The sequence below is a fragment of the Etheostoma cragini genome, chromosome 11, assembly GCF_013103735.1.
Source record: "Etheostoma cragini isolate CJK2018 chromosome 11, CSU_Ecrag_1.0, whole genome shotgun sequence".
NCBI lineage: Eukaryota > Metazoa > Chordata > Actinopteri > Perciformes > Percidae > Etheostoma > Etheostoma cragini.
In genome coordinates, this window is record NC_048417.1 from 10,724,999 (window position 1) to 10,745,811 (window position 20,813).

The 20,813-nt window shown below is 40.8% G+C and overlaps 1 protein-coding gene across 4 annotated transcripts in view; it reads left to right on the forward strand.

Annotated features, from left to right (window-relative positions):
* Positions 1-20,813, forward strand: part of il1rapl1a (interleukin 1 receptor accessory protein-like 1a) — a 160,009-nt gene that overhangs the window by 22,182 nt on the left and 117,014 nt on the right. For all 4 annotated transcript variants that reach the window (XM_034885376.1, XM_034885375.1, XM_034885378.1 and 1 more), the window contains exon 2: positions 4,034-4,136. In XM_034885376.1, the coding sequence (XP_034741267.1) occupies positions 4,055-4,136 (82 nt within the window). In that variant the 5' untranslated portion in view covers positions 4,034-4,054. The remainder of the gene's footprint in view (positions 1-4,033; positions 4,137-20,813) is intronic.

The window sequence follows — 20,813 nt, forward strand, 5'->3', positions numbered from 1 at the left end:
CAATCCTGCGGCTAAAGAAACACAACCTGCCAATCATTTGGTTATGTTAATTTAACAGATTGGAATGAAGTGAGTTTTTTGACATTATGGGACATCTTACAGTATACAGTAGATGTAGACTGGAATGTATGAGACAAGCAACAAATGCCTGCAGCCATAATCTGGTGATGTTGTGGTTATACAGTATGGTGTGGATCTAGATGAAGTTATCCTAATTTAAATTGTATGATGACATGGATGTTTTTCCCAATGTTTTAAAGTGACATGATGTGATTTTGTAACAATTTTGAAGAACAGGATCTAATTCCTAATCTGCACTAGTGTTTTTCAGTACGTAGCAACGGAGAACATCTGTATCTCCTGTGTGTGTGCGTGTGTGTGTGCGTGCGTGTGAGTGTAAAATTCCCCAATGTTTCTTGACCTTTCAAATTTTTTCTCTTGCCATAGCTGCAAGTCCCTCCATTATGCTTGTCTTGTTACATTTCATTCAGAAGAGACAAGTGAAGTAAAGTTGTAAGTTTATTGCAACAGATGATATTAGATATTTAAGTCTTGAAAGAAAGTCTTAGGTACTTAAACTCTACAGGGAGATTTGTAACTAAAGGGTGTTTGCCCTGAGCAACAGCAAGATAAATCCCCCCACAAAGTCCACACACTGGTTGTGGTGGTGGTGACTGATGATACTGGTGAAGATGATTAAGCTGATGGGCTAAATAATCTGCAAAGACTGGTGATGATGGGGATTTGGAGGGGCGCATTGCCATTGGGGAATATTTTAAAGGAAAATCTGTAAACAACGGAGAAGAGAACAGATTTAAATAGCATTACAGCTGTGACTGTACCATGCACCCCATCACGGCATTAATGCACTAAAGGCAGAGAGAGAATCATTTTTAAACCGAGGCAGCAGTTGGATGATAGGCTTACAATTTAGGTGTGTTGTTGAGCAATTGGATGGATCAAATCAGCTGACCAGTTAATGAGAGCAGCTGATAAGATAATTGACTCCCCAGACAGGACAGCAAGGAATAATGAGTGAGCATGTGTCTGAAGATTAAATGCAGATGTGTCAAAATTAAAAAGGCTTAACAATGCAAAAGTAAGGTCTTCTTGACTGAACTTATGCTATAGCTTCTTTTGTTGGACAGTACTGCAGCAATGGTAATGGGATGTTTAAAAAAAGGATATCATGGACATTCAGATTAAGGTCTGTTATCTGAATTTGTAATCTGAAATGACGTTTTAAGCTATAAACTGAAAGTGGGGTTACCGCTGCAGCTACAAACACACAATTAGAACTGACCAGCTTATCGGCAAGTGTTTTTAAAGGCCTTTTGTCCAAACAAAGAAGAGCCAATCCTTCAACTGTGGCATTTGCCAGAATGTTATTGGCAGAGCGATGTTTATCGACTGAACTTTGTTTCCTAGTAGAATGTGATTGAGGAGGAGAAAAGGGCTTCTTTTCAGAGCGGGCCTTGCGTGTATCATGTAAACACACACTGAGAGAGGCTCCTTTCATTAGATATGCTAATCTAGAGTGCACGTGACTTGCCGCAGACTTTGGGGTCCCTCCTGTCTCTGGCTCTCTGTGCCGTTAGTTTCTGTCTCCAAAGGCCAGTTCCCATGTCTTCTCCTTTCTGGTTCATTGGGCTATTTTACAGTGTGTTGCTGTGCTCTCTTACTCCATTAGAGAGTTTTCACGAAGCGTCTTATGACCGGAAGTCGCCATATTGGAGATACTCTGCATCAAAACAAAGCAAAGGCACTGAAGTAGATCCCGAACGTGCGTTGTTTTAGGTTGTACCAATAGGCCAGAACGAGAAAAAACATTTGGAATGTTATCGACTTCCAAAAGTTATTAAAAACCAGGGAGAGGAATGCCAGAAGTTATCAAAGGAAAGGAGGCACTTGTGGTTGGCAAAACTCAAACTCACTCAGGTAGATGTAGATGACAAACTGGGGGTCTTTGAAATGAAAAAAAAAACAATTGAGAGTCACGCGGCTACACCTTGATTATCACAATGATGTCATACGGTTAAGGTTAGGATGATTAAAGACGTTATTCCATTACTAACTTCTGACTTCACAACACAACGGTCGTTAATGACTGGGCATTGCGTCCCTCTCACTCATCCACATAGCTACCATCTGGTTATAGGCCTCCAAACCTTTGTAGGATTTAAGGCCTGCAACTGGGCTCGGCAAGAAAGACAGGTAGTTGTCTAGCTATATTGGGATATGCAACTAAAGGAATAATCACTGGGTCGTCATGAGAAGAGGGAGCAAACTTCTAGGGATCTGCACTCACTGCCAATAAACTGTGATTTCTCAATATATCTTGCCTTTTCTTGTGGTCCAAGTCCTTTTCTATATGCCTTTGCATCTTGGATGCATTTCTGTTGTTTAGACATAGCTACATTCACTTAAAGTATCCAAAGTGCACGATACTACACCGACTATGTCCAAAATGGCCGCGCATCCGGGTTACTGCCCAGAACGTGACGTTGGTTAAAACCCTCTATAGCTGCACTGACAGAAACATGGATCTGGTTGGATGTGGATCTCCTTCTCTCATTCAATCACCGTTTTCTGTTAGGTTGACTGTTACCGCCGACACATACAGCAACCCAAACTTGCAGCTTTAGTAGAGTGAGGGCTCTGATTGTGCTTCCCCTGTCACCTTTTGCTTCTCTGTTGCTGTCTATGATTAAAATGAAACAAAGAACTGACTCTCTATCCAACTCAAAGGAAAAGTTCGACATTTTGAAAGATGTGCAAGATGGCTTGTTATGCCAAGAATTATTTGAGAAGATACCACACACATATCAGTATTATAAATATGAACAGCAGCAGCCATCTAACTTAGTTTACCACAAAGACTGTAAACAGGTAAACAGCTAGCTATGTTAACAAAATCTGCCTGCCAGCACTACTAAAGCTCACTAATTAACATGGTATAACTCGTTTGTTTAACCTGTAAGTGTAAAAAACAATTTTATTTCTTGGCCAGGACCAGTTGCCAGGCAACCATTTTACTGTTCCCGATCAAGAAATAGTTGTGTTTAATGAATAAGGTTTAGAGGTGCTGGTATGTGGATATTTTTACCTTTGGACAGAGCCAAACTTCCTGTGTCCAGTCTTTAGGCTAAGCTTAGCTAAGCCAAACAGCTGCTGGTAGTAGCTTCAACAATGAAACATGAAAGTGCCATTAATCTTCTCATCTAGTATTTGGCAAGAAAACAAATAAGCCTACAGTACTTCCAAAAAATTTAGAATTTTTCCTTTAACATTCCTACCATTTAAATATTTTGCATTTTTATGTTTTTATTTGTCTTAGTTTTTTGTAAATCTTCTATTACTAATAGTGAAGTGCATTTTCATTTAGCACTGCAAGCTTATAAACTGTTACTTTGATGAATGTGTTCTTTTTTTTAATTCAACATCAAATTTATACAGCAGCATCGGCTCTATTTCAGGAGCTGGCTATTAGAGAGTAATTACTACATGTTAGATTATGTCATTTACTCAGAGAAGATGGGGAATGGAGAATGACTCAACTCCATCAATTCTTATGATATACAGTATAAGTTGATAAGGGATATGGGTGGGATTTTTGCTGCATCTCTGCAAGTCACAAGGTGAAGATTTGAAACCCGCTTCAAGGTTTCCCCTTTTTTAATGAAGCGGGCAACTTAAAGTGGTCTTTCTAACACGTGTAATTATGTCTTTATTGATTTGTCAGCATCTTAGGAAATGGTTTCTCGTGAAATATATATGATAAGCTGTCTCAATTGCAGTCATGATAGGAAATCTTTACGTAAGTAAGACCCCCTAGGGGTGTGTGTGTGTGGTGTGTGTGTGTGTGTGTGTGTGTGTGTGTGTGTGTGTGTGTCTCCAAACGGACACTTACTCCTGTCTAGTAGCAACAAGGAGATACTTTATCTCATGTACATACAGTGACTTATCACTCTCTTTCCCCTTTTCTCTCTCCTGTCATCCCTCTTTCTTCCTGCCCATGTCTCATCTCCTTTAGGCTGTGAGGACGGGGGGGAAGATGAGACCTCCCAGCCCTCTGCTGATCCTGCTGTACATCACGCTGTCCAAGAGTGCAAAGGTGGTCTCCAAGAGAGGCTCAGGTATTTAACGCACCTCTTTTCTTGTATTTCTAAAGCCTGTGCATGCACTTATGGTGTGTTAATATGATTCAATTAGTTTTTATGCATGTGTGTGAGTGTGTTCCAGTGTTGGGTTTGCATTTTGTGGTAGCCGCCAACCCCCAATGGCTGATGCTGTCATTGATGTAATATGGAGGCTTCTGGTAAATTTCACTGACCTAAACTTTATTTTTATTTTATGAACTTCTGTCTACACTAAATTGAAATAGTCTAGACCATAAATCACAGTGATGGTCACTGTTGGATTGTGGTAAGCTGGTGAACAATCTTTAATTATTGTGTGTTGTTGTCATGAACTGCTTATTGTGCAGACTTTAGATGCTACTAGGAAATGACTGTGTGCGCATGTGTGTGTGTGTGTGTGTGTGTGTGTGTGTGTGTGTGTGTGTGTGTGTGTGTGTGTGTGTGTGTGTGTGTGTGTGCATGTGCGCTTGCGTGTGTGTTTGTGTGTGTGTGTGTGTGTTACATGCTTTAAAATGACAATGGGTAGGTAATTGCAAGGGATGATGCCCTTACCACTTCTGTGTAAGAATGACTCACACAAGAAAATGGAAGAGCTGTTGAGCAATTTAGATATAAGTGCAGTTTTTTTTTCACCTGTGTCTAAAGAGCATGAGAATGCATGTAAAGATATACACTGTACTTCTTAAAATTAGCTAGACTAACCTCAAACTATAGAGATTGACAGCTACCAAATGATTTAATTGCTCATTGACTGGGTCACCAAAGCTTACTGCAAAACTCATTTTGGCTCTAAATGCCAGCAAATTGAGCATCAATTGTGAACAAATGCAAAGGTCAAAAAAGAAAATGGAGAGCACAAAGATTGAAGGTAGATTTTCATGACAGGAATACATATAAGGATTCAGGTAGTCAGTTAAAATGCTGTGAAGACAAGCTGCCATTACAGAGAAAAAAGTAGGCCTTGTGCATTATTATGTACTTTTTTGTATTCTGTATTCACTTTAATACTAGTATTTGGTTTGTTAAAAGCGTCACTTGGCAGGGAAAATCATCCAAGAGCGTGCGTGCGTGCGTAACATACTGTTTTTTTTGTCTCTCTGTGTGTCTGGCTGGGTTTATACAGCAGACATGAGCGGGCATGTCTGAAGATTTAAGGACTGACCTTTATAGAAATGTTTTACATTGAAAGAAGCATGCCCACTAGACAGACAGAGACACAAAGGGTATAAGGGCAACTTATCAATGAATAATGTGCTTTTAAAGAAGACAGTCATTGACACAGAATACAAACACCCATACACATACAGTACCAAACAGAAATAACACACACCCAGGAAGCAAACTTAAAAAACTACTGTGACGTGTTAGCAGGGGCTAGTTGAGTAAGTACTTTACTGTAGCTGTACTGTAGCTAAAGAACTGTGGCAGAATTTTATGTCATTTTACTCAAGAAAGACTTACTGAAAGAGGAAAGAAGCTCTCCAAATTAGCAGGCTTTCTGTCTGTCAGTTAGCAAGCTCATTAGGACGTCAGTCACTAACATTACAGAAGTGGAGCAGTGGGTGCAGTATTACATTCAGTTTATTGCACCGTTTTGACGAAAAGGGAGCCGAGCCAGAAAGTAAAGCTCTCGATCTTCCGGTCAGTGTTTGTTCCTACCCTTACCTATGGTCATGAAGGCTGGGTAATGACCAAAAGAACGAGATCCAGTTATCCAACAGGAGTTTGGAGTAGAGCCGCTACTCTTTCGCGTCAAAAGAAGCCAGTTGAGGGGGTTTGGGTATCTGGTAAGGATGCCTCCTGGGCGCCTCCCTAGGGAGGTGTTCCAGGCAAGTCCAGCTTGTAGGAGGCCCCGGAGAAGACCCAGGACTAGGTGGAGAGATTATATCTCAAACCTGGCCTGGGAATGCCTTGGGATTACCAAGTCGGAGCTGGTTGATTTGGCTTGGGGAAGGGAAGTTTGGGGCTCCCTGCTGGAGCTGCTGCCCCCGCTACCCGATACCGGATAAGCGGATGAAGATGGTTGGATGGATGGATGTTTTGCTGCCCGACGATTGTGCTCATCATCCTTGCTGAAAGGAAGGTCATATATGTCCTTGACAAGTATGATGAGGTATGCAATGGTGTAGCGTGAGAAGATCATAGCACAGATTTTATCCATGTAGTCACACCAGTGGTACTGTGAACCGCCCCGCTTCCGAAACTCACGGTCTTCAGGTGTGTGGGTGGCAAGCCACCAGATTAGTCCCATGTCCACAAGGCTAATGTGCACTCTGGGTTTTTCACTTACTGGGTCTAACTTAAACAGCTCTAACAACTTGCTCTTCATAGTCTTGCGCATTGACCCATTTTACATTGTAGAATGAAAGAAACTCATGAGTCACTCTCCTCTTAAGGGCTGACTCAAGTTGGATCATTCCTGATCCGTCTGCAAGGTCCACTAGGGCTGGCAGCCCTTATCTCCGCATGGGCAACCTTCACATGAACACCTTCACAGATCATTTCTCCAGCACAATTTTGCCTCTTATTCCTGTGGAGGGTCGCTGGGAGAGGCTTGATCTTTGTGGTCTTGAACACTCTCTTTTGAAGGAAGGTTTCAACCTGAGCTTGGCCATCTGGAAGTGCGGTCCTTAGGTCACTAACTCTGGTGAGACAACCAGGCCAGACTGTAGCGACCTTAGTGTAGGTGAGGAGATGTCAAAGGGCTCATCTTCAAAATCCTTCACACATGCCAGAGGGTCCTGAACTGCTTGCTCATCCTTCTTCATCCTTTCTGGCTGCCATTCAACATGCTTCCTATGGGGGTGCTGGCACTTGAGGCTCTGCTTCACAGTAGACTTCACTCTTGAAATGGTTGCATTTCTTGTTGTTGCTTCTCATTCTGTAGAAGCCGAATCCATCCTTTGAGGTACAAATAGGTCAAATACAAATTCACAGTTATTTCTATCCAAAGGTTGAGTGGCTGACAGGGGTAAGGTTACCCAGTCATTGACTGGGTGTAGTGAATGTTGAAGAATACCATTTTATCATCTGACAGCGAAGAGAGAATTGCCCAATAATCTGGCAACCATCTTCCACAATCATGGTTGTCGTGTGCCATCAGTCTAGGCAGGATGTTGTATGTTGACAGTAGCTACTATTTCTTGCATGACATGCATCAAGACATTGTAAAAGTGGTTTGGACATCATGTAAGACATCTGTTGGTGGAAAGTGCAGAGGATTGGGATAATGTCCTTAAACATTTGTGCATTCTTTGCCTTGAGCTGAACGATCGTCTTGTAGGTGGGCAAGTCACCAACGAGAAAGGAGAATGAATCTTCTTTTTGTGCATGGCGTTCACTAGTTTAACCATAATGTCATGCACCACTCATTCATTGTAAGTTGTGTGGTAATAAGGCTTGCTCTTGTTGTGTGTTAGATAATAGCAGGACTGAGCATCACTGTATCCCGGAACCCGCTGCTCTTGAGGTGGTAGTCTTGAACCATCAGTGTCTAGGTGAGATGACACATCTGTCAAGTATGACAGAGTGAGCATGCTGTGGAGCTGTGCCATTCACTGGTAGAGCTACTATAGGACGAGTTGGTGGCTCACTTTTGCTTCAAAGTGGGCATCTGCACTGATGGACTTTTGTCAGATCTGCACTCTTCTGCCTCAGCTGTAAAGAGATTTACTTCTTCTTGAAGAACCTTGCAGCAGGAACTTCATCTGTTTTTTTGTTATAGCTCTCTGGCTGCACATACATAACATTTGTTCGATGGGCTCCTGTTGAGTGGCTTGTCAGGGTGTCAATCCATCAAAGCCAATTGGTCATAAAGGAGCAGCGTGTCTGCATAGCTGATGCAGACCCTGCTTTTGCGTAGAGTGTCTACCAGATCTTTACTTCAAGTCATGCCATGGACATATACACCCAGATTGATAGCAGTGGTAATGCCCTGTCCAGTAATGTGGTAGATGATCATGGAGGCCAGACTTAGTGTGGCTGGGCTGAGGCCATCAGTTTTTCTCTGAGGCTGTTTTAGCCAAGTCAAAAACTTCAATAGCAACTCACATAACTGTTCATCTTCCTCAAGATGATCAATGCAAGGTGGCAATGGAACAGTAGGTGTGTCTTTGATCATCTTCAATAGCTGTGCTGCATAGTTCTGGAGGAGCAGCTCATCGCTGATGCCAATGGATGAGAATGCAGCCTTAATGTAGTCACTTCCTCCCCCAACATAATAGACCATTACATCTTGAATTTGAAGGTCAAAAATAGGTAAAATCTGCATCATTTATGAATTTCTTGACCTAAATGGTCTCAAAAACCATGTAGCACTTTTGGCAAAAACATTAAAAAGAAAATTTCCAGCTAGGCTGACGGCAGCCGTTTTGGATAAAGGGCTCTCACAAAATGTCCCCACATTTTTGTGTCAAATCAAACAACTTTAACTCACATTAAACTTGTAATCTGGGACATGGACACTGACGCATTGTCTCTCCCTGTCTCTCTGTCTTACACACAGACACACACACACACACACACACACACACACACACACACACACACTCTGTTGTTTGGACAGACCTGCCCCCACTGCAAAAAAAAATCCTGAAGGAAACACTGTGAATACTAATGTCAATAAGCTGTCTGTATGAAGTCAAAGTCTGATTTAGTATTTAATTACATTACTAAAAAACTGTTATTTCACATCTGTTTTTTTAGATGTAAAACAAAGTACCACAGCCTTTTGTTAATGTAGACATTGCTAGCGTTTGAATTCAATATTTAGTATTTTATATTTTTTTAAATTGTGTTACTCTCTAATTTAAAGCTACTCCAATATAATTTGCTGATGCAGACATACATAACTCCTGTTAAATTGAACAAATACAACAGTAATATACCTGTTCATTTTGTTGAAAATTGCAATTGCAATGAATTTTTTTGTGTTGCCCTAATGTGTCAACTTATTTATTCTGCCTTTTTTCTTCTTTTTTCTATATTTCTCTCCAGAACTAGTCTCTGACAAATTGAACAGGATGAAGGTTTGTGTCTGTTAAAGATGAAATGTGGTCGTAAAGGAGATTAATTAGCTGATAAAGTCCCTGGTGGGTTATTCTTTTCTGGTTCAAAAGTTTGGGGTATTTGTCTTCATATGCTAGGGATGAAAAGAGCAGCTGGACTTTCATGACTGCTATTAAATTAACTTCAAATGACCAGCTCTAGTTTCTTACTAGCACCTAGGTCAAAGTCATTTATAGTTAGTAATTATTGAGTCCAAACCAGATATTTTAACACAACTCTCTTGGTGGGAGGAAAAGGAAGTTGAAGACAAAGAAAGAGACTTTTGTGTTTGGATTATTGTTCTGATGAATTGTTTATTGGGCATTCAGTATCAGATGGGAATATTCTTGTTTCTATAGGATTGTGGGAAGAGTAGTGATTTGGACTCTACAACCTTGAACAGTTATGAGTAAGGGCTCAGCTATGAGGGCTTGATTAGCCCTCAAGAGACACTGAATAAAGCAGCTATTCAATTGATTTTACCTCCCAAAGTCCGGATGTTATTCCCAGAGTTTGTAGCTCTCTGAAATCCTATAAGTATTCAATGTGGGGTCTGCTAAGGTCTGTGTGACCTGGACTAATGAGTTTCCCAGAGGTGTAGATGTTGCATTTGTCTCTGTTCCCTTATTATTTGCGCCACACTTGAAACTGCTCATGGTTTTAATGACCAGTCACTCTCCACAGCATTGGATATCATTTTGAATAAAACGCTGTTTGTGATTTTTGTTGTGTGTTCACACACATCTCTGGATGTATTAGGTCTTCGTACACAGGTTGTTTTTGACCCACATCTTGGAGTGTGTATGCCCTGCTGCTGAAAATAAGGGTGTGTACTCCAGGCACTCTGCTCAGTATGTCTTCTCACTTTGATGTGATTGTGCAGTGGTCTGACCAAGGCCATGCTGACACTGCGTGAGATTCACTTGCAGGAACTTTGAGCAGGTCCCTGACAGGGACAATCTGTCAGGATCCATCCATCTGACTCCAATTGTCTCCCTTTTGGTTTGACCCAGCCCAGTCAGACCTGAGCAGGCCCATTGCAGCCTCTCTCCGTCTTTAATCAGACAAGACAGGAACTCTTTTACTGTGGTCTCTGTCTGCTCACAAACCCAATAGGAGGCTGAAAGCCACACTGAAGAATGTGAAATATGGCTGTAGATTGGCTGTATGTGAAATATGGCTGTAAGTGGAGTTAATATGTATTTGAATTTGTATTTAAAGTGGTAAGGCTCAGAATTTAATATAATTTATATTTCAGTTAATTTACTACAAATGTATTTACAATGTTTAGTTGGTTAATCTATTTCATATTTGTGTTACACAATTATTAGTTAGATATTTACATTTTTACATATTTAACACAGTTGGGATATTCTATTAAATGCCTCTCTGATTCCCTCACATTCACCTGAGTCAAGTTCTTGCATCTGATTGGTTAGTTCAGTCATGAGGAAGGTCTGGACAAGGAAATATTGTTGTTGTGAAAGTTTTCAGTAAAGAACGGCTTGAAAGAGTCATCCGTCTCCATCCTGCTGTCTACTCTCATAGAGAGTGATCCACCACCACATACCGAACCCTCACGCTACGTGGGTAAGAACAAAACAAAACCTGGTGCTCTGCACACCACAGAAAAATGCTGTGTCAAACATTGTTAAGAGCAAGATGGGGGGATCAAGAAGAACATACAAAAAAGGGTGTTTAGAAGTATTTCTGAAACTATAAATAGATTAGATCAGCTGACAATGAATCTACTACAATTTACATCAGTCAGTCTGTTAGCAAGAGAAACTGTCATCATATTTGACATTGACTTCTTTCTTTGATTAGATTTCTTAGTCAATTGAATGATTTATGGCTGCTGTAACACAAAATAAAAGATTTGAAGGCATTATTTTGTACTTCACATAGGAAGCTCTAATTTATAAGCAAGATCATCAATGAAAGAAAAACAAACAATGGATTAATTAAGAAGGACTTTACTGTAATAGTTTACAATCTTGTGCTGGTATAAGGATAAAAACCACATAGACAAAGGTGGTTGATGAGGGAAATTGAATTTTACACAACACACTGGGAAACATGGCAGTGGGACACCCTTACTAGTTAATGAGCGTCAACCCACAATGATGTATATCAAGACATCGCTGGTGAGCGGGCTTGCATAGAAAACAAGGGATGCGCGTGTTTTGCTATTTAGATGTCCTCACCAGTGAAGCAATGTAACTTTTACAGCAAGACCACATCATCACCAACACCAAAAACATTCCATCCATTGTTAAAGGTTTTTGAGGCTTTAAAATAGTCTTTTTTTTTTTTTTTTTTATGGGGTCACAATACCAGCAATTATGGCTGTGGCCAGTATGCAAAAATTAACACAACACATGTTCTGGAGGCTAATGTCTCTCTAATCCCCATTGTGTAACTTGAAAATGAAATGTGCGCAATTATGTTGTTAACATACTGCCATATGACCAAAAAAAAGTCTGCCACTTCTTAAGTAATTCTGTAGTAGGGTGCGTTATAAGCCTTAATAGGCCTGGTTAGATCAGAAAATGTCAAAATGAGATTCCTGTCTGATGTTGTTATCATAGGCAGTATCATTAAAGTTTGTCAAGCTATCAAGCTACATTAGCCCAGTAGTCACACCAAGATCAACAACTAAATTCTAACACACTTACCGTTTTAACCATCCACCTTTTTCACATCTCACCTAATAATGTAATAAATTGTGAGCTATGTTCCCACAGTCTTGGTTAAATCCATGGGGATATGGTGAGTGACCTGCATCGTGGCGGCATGGGTAACTACATCGTTTCCATGTGCTCACCATGTACAGAGAGTAAGCACTGTGCTGGAACTACGTGCCCATCAATCAGTGTCACCTGGTCAAAGGTTGCATGTAGTATAGCATCATGAGAATGGTCAACAGGCACCCAGTGTGTGTTGCCGTTTGCTCCTGACTTACTGCCAGGACATAAACAGACAATAGCCCTGATTATGAATTGCTCACAGCTGCAACTGCGCTATCAAAGCCTCTGCTGTCCCATACAGAGACAAAAAATAAAGGGCCACATGAACACTTTGTCCATTTATGCACTCCAAATGTCATGAGAGAGTACACATCACTAAACACATCCAAGCCTGCTGACCGGTCTGTTAGCTCGAATAATGGCTCTTAAACACAGCCTGCAGGGATGAGTGAACATGCCGCAGTAGAAAACAACATTCTGCACTCAGATGCAAGAATAGGAGCTTTGCTATGTCTAACACATTTCGTAGCCCAACCCAGTAGTGGCATTATCTAGTAAATTTGTGGCGTGCTTGACTTGATGCAACTGCCTGTATTGTAATGTTTTACTCCACTTTAAAGGCACAATGTAAGCAATGCAAAATACACCAAAATGGAACATGTCTGAAATTGGTCATTGTCATGTATTTTAATATGTATTTTAGTACAGTGACTAGTCCTCTACACAACTAAATCTAAATTATTGTTTTTTAAGGTTTGTTGACATCCAGTCTCTTTGTGAAAAGGGCCATTCAATCAGAGGAGACATGGTTGCAGATATGCAAATAAGGTTTATTGTACAACTCAATAAAATGTACAAAGTCTTTGGTGATTAGACTCCATCACTATACGAATATTTCGTATGTACATAAGGGTAGAAAACCATCAGCCCCCCAGATGGAATATAGGCATCTTTGATGGCGACGAAGGAGCCCAAAGACCTGAGCGAAGGAGACTCCGGACCGGTTAGCTGGAGTAGATAAGGGGAGGTGGAGGGTTGCACTCTTTGCCTGCAACAACAGCTGAATGGTACAGGAAGAAACTGATTTTTAAAAGCAGGGTTGTGACTCTTTGATTTGCCTTTGCAATTTGTGTACAATACTGATTGGTTAAGCAGGAAGGTGAACGCCTCCAACAGCTGATTCGAGTTAGGTAGAGCATTGATTAAGAGTCAGGTCTTCCTGAAAGAATTTAAGCTGAGGTACATTTCAATTAGGAGAGACATGGTTGCAGATATGCAAATAAGGTTTATTGTACAACTCAATAAAATGTACAAAGTCTTTGGCGATTAGACTCAAACGCTACACGAGTATTTCATATATACATAGGGGTAGAGAACCATCAGCCCCCCAAAACATGACTGTAATTAGGGATGAGAGTCTATGAGAAATAAGAAAACGAGAGGGGTTTAAGTATATACATATGAAAATAACCATATGTAGCAACAAATCTGAAATAGAAAACAAAATAGGGATCTGTCCCCCATAAACATGCTAAATACTACTTGTAGTTTGGCATCGCCAACTCTGGCCGGCACAACACAGCATCTCAGCCAGTACGACAACTCAGGCCGGCATGACCAGTATCTCCATGAAGCTGTAAATAGAAAACAAATACACCAATCCATCCCAGCATGCAAAATACTACCCATTTTTTGACATTAGCAACTCATGCTGGCAACGGCAACCCAAGCTGGCATCGGTTACCCATGCCGGCACAAAATAGCATCTCTGCCGGTAAGGCAACTCAGGCAGGCATTGGTAGCTCAAGCCAGCATCGGCAACCCGGGCCAGCATGCAGCATTTCCGCCAGTACAGCAACTCTAGCAGGCTTCGGCAGATCAAGCCGGCATCAGCAACACCGGCTGGCACCTCCGCCAGTATGGCTACTCAGGTCATCTCCATGAATCTGTAAATATAAAGCAAAAGCCGTGATCCTTCCACTGAAACAGCATGTGAAATGCACCTTGCATTGGTGCCACATACCGACAAAGGCAGAAGTGCAGAAGTATTTTCTTTTGATCTTTTGTTAACTTTTTTTGTTAACTTAAGCAGCAATGTATGCAAATGATCTTCCAATTCACATGCTCAAATGAAACTACATACTGGGCCTTTTAAAGAGTGTTATTGTAAAAACAGATAAGATTTGGAGCTACAAAAAATTGTACCAGCTGTGAACCTGGTCTAATGTAGCATGGTGTTCCAAAAGCCATTGCAGTCAGCTTACTGTTTACATACTCTGATATGCTACCCAATGATCCCAGCAGGATATGTCAGAGATGTGTGTGTGTAAGAATTCATCTGAAAGTTGCTCCGTGTGTGACTTGTGATATCCCAACCTTGGCCTCTTGCTGTTTCTCTGAGTGGGGAGAAAAACGATACAGCCAAGATTTTAGATGACTCTGCAAAGTCTCGCTCCAAATCCCTGATAAGAGCCCGTCATGGATAACTGTAAATCTGACATGGCCCCAAGGCAGTGTGGGGGATGAAGTCCATGGAGCTGACGCCTAAATAACCTCACGATAAGTGCGGGGACAGGAACACAAAATCCAGTCAGTTAATTTATTTGTCAAAGCGTTCTCCTTTCATTTCACAAATCATACTGATGCCATTTTCCTGACACTTGAAAGCTGAAATGTGCCTGTCTATACATTTTTTCCTGTCAAGCAGATGGGCAAAATGACCCACACAAATAAGATGTAGTGAGACCTTGTCTCTACTTGTCATGCCTGTCTCATACCCTCGAGGCTTCCTAGATGCTTGTGCAGGAAAAGAGTTTATTGACAGATCAACTGTCCACATTGACATCTGTACACACTAAGACATGACTGCAGAGAGTCAAGGTAAACCATTAATCACCCTGAACCTTTAACATGACACATCTGAAAGTATCCACCCCATCCAAGAGTAGTTTCAGCCTGCGCCTTGTCTTTCCTTTTGCTTTACCGTGCTAAGTCAATTGCATTTGATGTTCATTAACAATGCTGTGCTCGTCCTTGGTGCCTTTTTTTATGTGAGCCGCTTAGCAGGAATATCTATCTCAGGGTGTATTGATAAATAGATAATATGGTTGGCTGTATCATTCCACAAGACATCAATATGCAAACAATCCAACTATAAACATACTGTATAGTACATGTTTGTTATCCTGCTGTTTTTGCCCCTTTGATAGTCACATTCACTTTTTACAAGAGCACATACACATACACAAAGGAGGAACACATGCAGGATTTGTTGTATACACTAGACAATTTTGTTCATTCTTTCCGTTGGCTAACAACACACACAAATGCACTACCGAGGCTGTCTTGGCCTGGTCAATACCTCTCTCTCTAAATGATGAGGAATGGCCTGCGCTGCAGTAACACTGTGCCGGGAGATTGATCACATGCAGACTACTGGAGATTAAATGGCTTTCTTGTGGAGAGCCAGACTGCCCCTGGATGGTGCATTGTCTAGATAGAAGCCTGTTCTCTGTGCTCAGTTCACAACAGCTGCATAGCCTTAGGATATGCCAGCATATGCAGGCAATCAAGCAACAATGCATTGGTTTTTTATAGGAAGATAAAGGGTTACATTTCACTGCATTATTATTTTGCTGACTAAAGTAAAGAACAAGGAAGTTGATATCAATCAAAGATAGCAATTATTATAGTATTGGACGGATGTGTGTTGTGAGCCAATGTGTAGGCAAGAGTACTCAAAAATATCGAGGATGTCATTTTTTTAGTATGATGTGTTTCAGATGCACACTTAGAGTAAGACTAGTTGGAGGGTTACACTTGAGAAAGCCACATCACAGTAGGTAGTTTTTATACAGTAGGTCTTTAAATCCCTTCTAATGGTTCCATTTGAAGACCTTTATAGCTGGGGATATTACTCCCTCTGGTTAATGTATGCTCAGGGGTATTGCATGTATGTGTGTTTGTGTGTGATGGGTTTGGTGTGTGGTGGAGGGAGGTTGTATATTCAAAAGTGAAAAGATTATTAGAGACGTTGGATGTGTGTGCTGGTTTTCATTGGTAATGGCGAGATTCATTCATGTTTGTGGCACAAGTAAATGTATTGTAACATTTGTGTGTTTGTGTGTGTGTGTGTGTGTGTGTGTGTGTGTGTGTTTAAGTGAATGGGTTTGTATACTGTATACTACAAATATAGACTGCCAGGTAATTAAATGTTGATAAATGATGAGAAGTGCCACCAGATACATTTATAGGCATCAAGGCAATTTACTTCACATTAAATGGTTGTGATCTAGTGGAAAGGTGTTTGCTCTGTGTGTAACTGTGTTGTTATATCTAATTTCCCAGAAGCCTTGAGTGTTTGTTATATGTTCAGATGTTCAGATAATCAGTATGAAAATACAATTCCTGTGCTGATCCTGGTGGGTGTAAAATTCTCCATTTGTGTTTTCTCTAATGTTGAACACAACAAGTGGTAGAAGAAGTATTCCAATAATGCTTTACTTCAGTAAAAAAATCCACATCCTACAGTGTGGAAATACACTGAACTATGAGCCCTGCATTCTAAATACTAGTTCCGTAAAAGCCCTATAGTATTATTAGCGAAATCTGTTGTCCGTCTGTTTGTTGGTTTGTTTGGATACAAGCAGGATTACAGAAAAACTACTGTCCCATGATATTCAAGATATTGGAAAATTTGGAAACAGATATCAACTTGCTGTTTAAACGCTCTGAGCAATAACACAACCCAACTTCTTTGTAGCCTCCATGTTGTTTCGACATTACGTTTTAATGACTCAAGCTCATGAACACACCAAAATCGGAAGAACGACTTCCCACCAAGGAAAATGGGACCATCCAAGGAGCACGTGAATGCACCACTGACCTTGGAAAGGGTCAACGCTCTCCGGTTTCCAATCTAGTTATATATTATATTGTAAGATTATTATTATGGATTCCTTAACGTGTAAACAGCATTGTTACATTGTAGCTGATCAAGTCTATTTGTTTTTTAACTGTATAATGTCCGGTTCTTCAATCACTAATGCATCATATTTCTTAAGACGTAAACTAGTTACTTTAGCTTTCATATAAATGTAGTACAGTTAAAAGTATAATATGTCCATCCAAAATGTAGTGGAGTAGCATGTATTGTAAATACTTGTACATATTATTAGTAGAAGTACAAGTTTCTCCAATTGTAGAGTACTTGAGTAACTGCATTTAGTGACATTCAACCACAACATGCTGTAAACAGTATGTGTTCTTATTGACATAACTGAGATCTTATTTGTTGGTACCTGGCATGGAGGTGTGTTTGATGGTTCTTTGACAGTGTTTACATCATTTGGAAAACCTAGAGGTTACACTGCAGGCAGTAAAATTACAAAAACCAGCATTCTAGAAATTCCTTCAGGCCATTTAAACTATTACCCACAGACCTCTACCTTCTCCAAAATATTATGCACTCAGTTGCTGTTGTCAGACCTTTAGAAGCACAGAGCTACAAGTGTTACACACAGGAACAAACACACACACACACACAAATGCATCCCCAGTGTTTGTGTGTAACTATCTACCATCCCTCATTAAGCAAAAACTTAAAAAAGTGAGCTCCATGCTGAGAATGTGGGGGAGGAATCTTAGTACTTCTCCAAATGCTAATGAGAGGCGCCTGATTCAACAGACTGCTTTGTCTTTCTGTGTATTCATCTGAGTATCTTTGTGTGTGTGTGTGTGTTTTTTTTTGCAAAGGTAGGGCAAAATCTAAGCACAGTTATTTTTACATATCATTAGTCGCCCAGTGAAGCCCCATCACCCTGACAACTACATCCCTTCATTTCCCTTCTGCTTATCACCATAACAACTAATCTACCGTAAATAGTGCTGTCTCCCTGTCTGCCTCTGTCTCTTTCTTTCTCTGTTTCTCTTCATCACTCTTTATTTTGTTCGATCTTTTCTGCATTTCTCGCCCTCCTTCCACTCCTCTTGTTACTACAGCACGTCCTTCACTGCCGCCGTTCCTTCCACTCCTGTTAAGTTGTTCTGCTCCGAGTTCATTTTTCGGCGCCACTGCAGATGTGGGTGGTTCTGGTGACTGCACAATAACCTTTCTCCTGCTGCACGTTGTCAAGTGCCTGAGCTCAGATGGCGATCAATAAAAAAGGCAGCTATGACAAGTTATTCAGCAAACTCCCTGAACCTATATACTGTACATATTAATTTTTTTTTTTTTTAATAAAAACAGCTTTTAAGGCATTCTTTTTTGCACATACTGCACATACAGATAGATACTTATTCTGCTTGAGATTTAGAGTATATCAGATTTGGTCGAGGTATGTCTTTAGAAGATCAGGTCTTTCCCGTGCCTTTGTGTTTGACTTAAATCTATTATTGACATTGAGCCTGGCCTGACAACTTGATTGGCCTACTACGCTCCAGGATTAACTTGCCATCCTGGCAGGCTTTTACAATCAAAGATTAAGCCAATGGACTGTTTGGCTGAGTAGCTCTGGGATTGACTTAACAGACTGATGTGCTAATGCAGAGTTATTCCAAGGTTGAGCAGCATAGGAAGGACACACCTGCTGTTTTGCAGTCTATGTAGATCCATAATCTTTAGAGGCACAGGACATTCATAAAGTTGACAGCGACCACTTGTCTTTGTTGAGAAAGTATTCCTGAAACATAAGCAAAACCTCTCCTTCAGTTTAATTCATCTTGCGTTTTAATTATTTCCTATGCCTCTATTGTTTCCCGTTGCCTGGCTCTCTCTGTCTTTTAATCACTGTTTGAAATCACTAATTATTCTGGGTTGTTCTGTTTTCTTCCCTCTCTCCTTTTCCAGACTCAATCTTTTCATCAGCAGCATGTGAGAGGTCACCTTTTTGCACCTCTGCCCCATTTCCTGTGTTTTTTTCTCCTCATATTCTGATGTGTTTCTCTCCCTGGCTCTTTCCTTACTATCTCTGCAAAGCTCAAGGGAAACCCTTCTGGAGTCCTTCTTACATAACCGCCTCCCCCTGACTCAGTGTTGGAGGCATAGGGAATATTGATAACATCAATGCTCACAAAATATAAGGTTTATCCTACTAATGCACAACTACGACAGAGTGAGGCAAAACAAAAGCCTGATTAACATCTTCTCCAGTGTAATCCCTCGAGATTGACTGGCAACCATGGGAAACTCCTGAAGACACAAACACGAGAGAATGGTGTTTGGAGCATAACACTTGAAATGTCACTTGAAAGGATCTTTCAGGCTTCATTCTAACGCAGCTCTTACAACACATCTTGAATTCCTATAATGTCCGTTCTCTAGCTGGCTCCCATACGAATGCTTCAGTGGCTTGCCGTATGTGATGTTGTAGCCTGGGACGTCAGGACTCGTTTGAAGCTGAAAAATGCCTTTTCTCTCTCTCTCTCTCTCTCTCTCTCTCTCTCTCTCTCTCTCTCTCTCTCTCTCTCTCTCTCTCTCTCTCTCTGTCTCTCTCCCTTCATTAAGAGGTTGTCTTAAGCTACCCAGCTTAACGCTATTTACATTTTCATTATTCTAACGTTACCAGGAAGAAATGGCATGAAATCCAGCAGTGTTCAGGACATTAGACAAGCTTCATTCTCACAGCAAATGGATTTACATAAATAAGGAGGTTGATACATGGAAGCAGAGAGAAAGAGAAGGCAAAGAAGCGAGGAGATGAGGCAACAAAAGTAAGGAGAAGGGGGGGAGGCAAAACAGAGGCAGGAGGGGTGAGAGAGAGATGTAAGGTGGTAAATGAGAAGGGGGGTTGTGTTGGGTTCTCCAGGCTGTATAAAGTGGGCTCCGAGGGACTGACAGATGCCTTCTAATCCACTATAGATTATCAATACAGCCCTGGGTTCCCTCATTAATGGGACAGACCTCATTGTTTTGACCATACTGTAGACTAGTGAGATCAAACTCTGTTCATGTGTGTTTGTCCGCTTGTGTGTGATTTTGTGCATTACAAGGTATCTTAGTTTGAGCCCCCTCCTTTTGCCCCTACATGATTTTTTTTCTGTCTACATCCTTGTTGTGGAGGTTTCTGTACAGCGAGGGAGGAATTTGAGTTCCAGAAGAGACCTTGTTGAAACAAAATAAAGACAGGCTGCAAACTGGATTAAAGGTATAGGTATTCGGTGGAAGGGTTTAATTATTTTGTCGAGAGAACAATCAAAATGACAAGAACCGCATTCTTAATGAACAGAGTTACAAAGTGACCCACAGTTCTGTGTCTCGCATAGCAAGACAGCAGTTCCTTATATCCCGTTTGCCCCAGCAGAAACCAGGCCATGTTTGGAAAACATTTGAATCTTAAACAAAACTTCCTCTTCTTCCTCAGACTTCTGGGAACCAGAGTTGTCCCCGTGCATCTGTCTAGTGCGTCAAAAAATGACTTTAACTGTCATTCATACTTAGAAGACAGAGATTTATCTTGTCTATAGATTGCTTCACGGCTCCAACCTACAGATCGGGCATGGTGACCCCAACATATCTCTTGAGGCACCTGTTTTTCTTTACCATTCGCTTACAGTGGAGAATTGCAAAGTCATAAAATGTTTAGCTGTCTCCAACACTGGAGGACTTACTTTAAGAGTTATCTTTAGGGGACACATATTTCAGAGGCATATTTGAAGGATCTACTTATAATGAAAAATCACTTAATAAATGAACCATTAGTGAAAGAAAATCATTGTCTATGTAATTTTTCCATTACATCCTCCATTCAGACTATTTGCTGTTTCACGTCTTAGAGTGGCTGTATTCACAGTGTTAAAGACTCTAACAAATTTAGTCTTATTTTAGTTTGAGTATATTTTTTCTGGGTGTATTTTATATTGATTGACTTCAGGCCGCAAG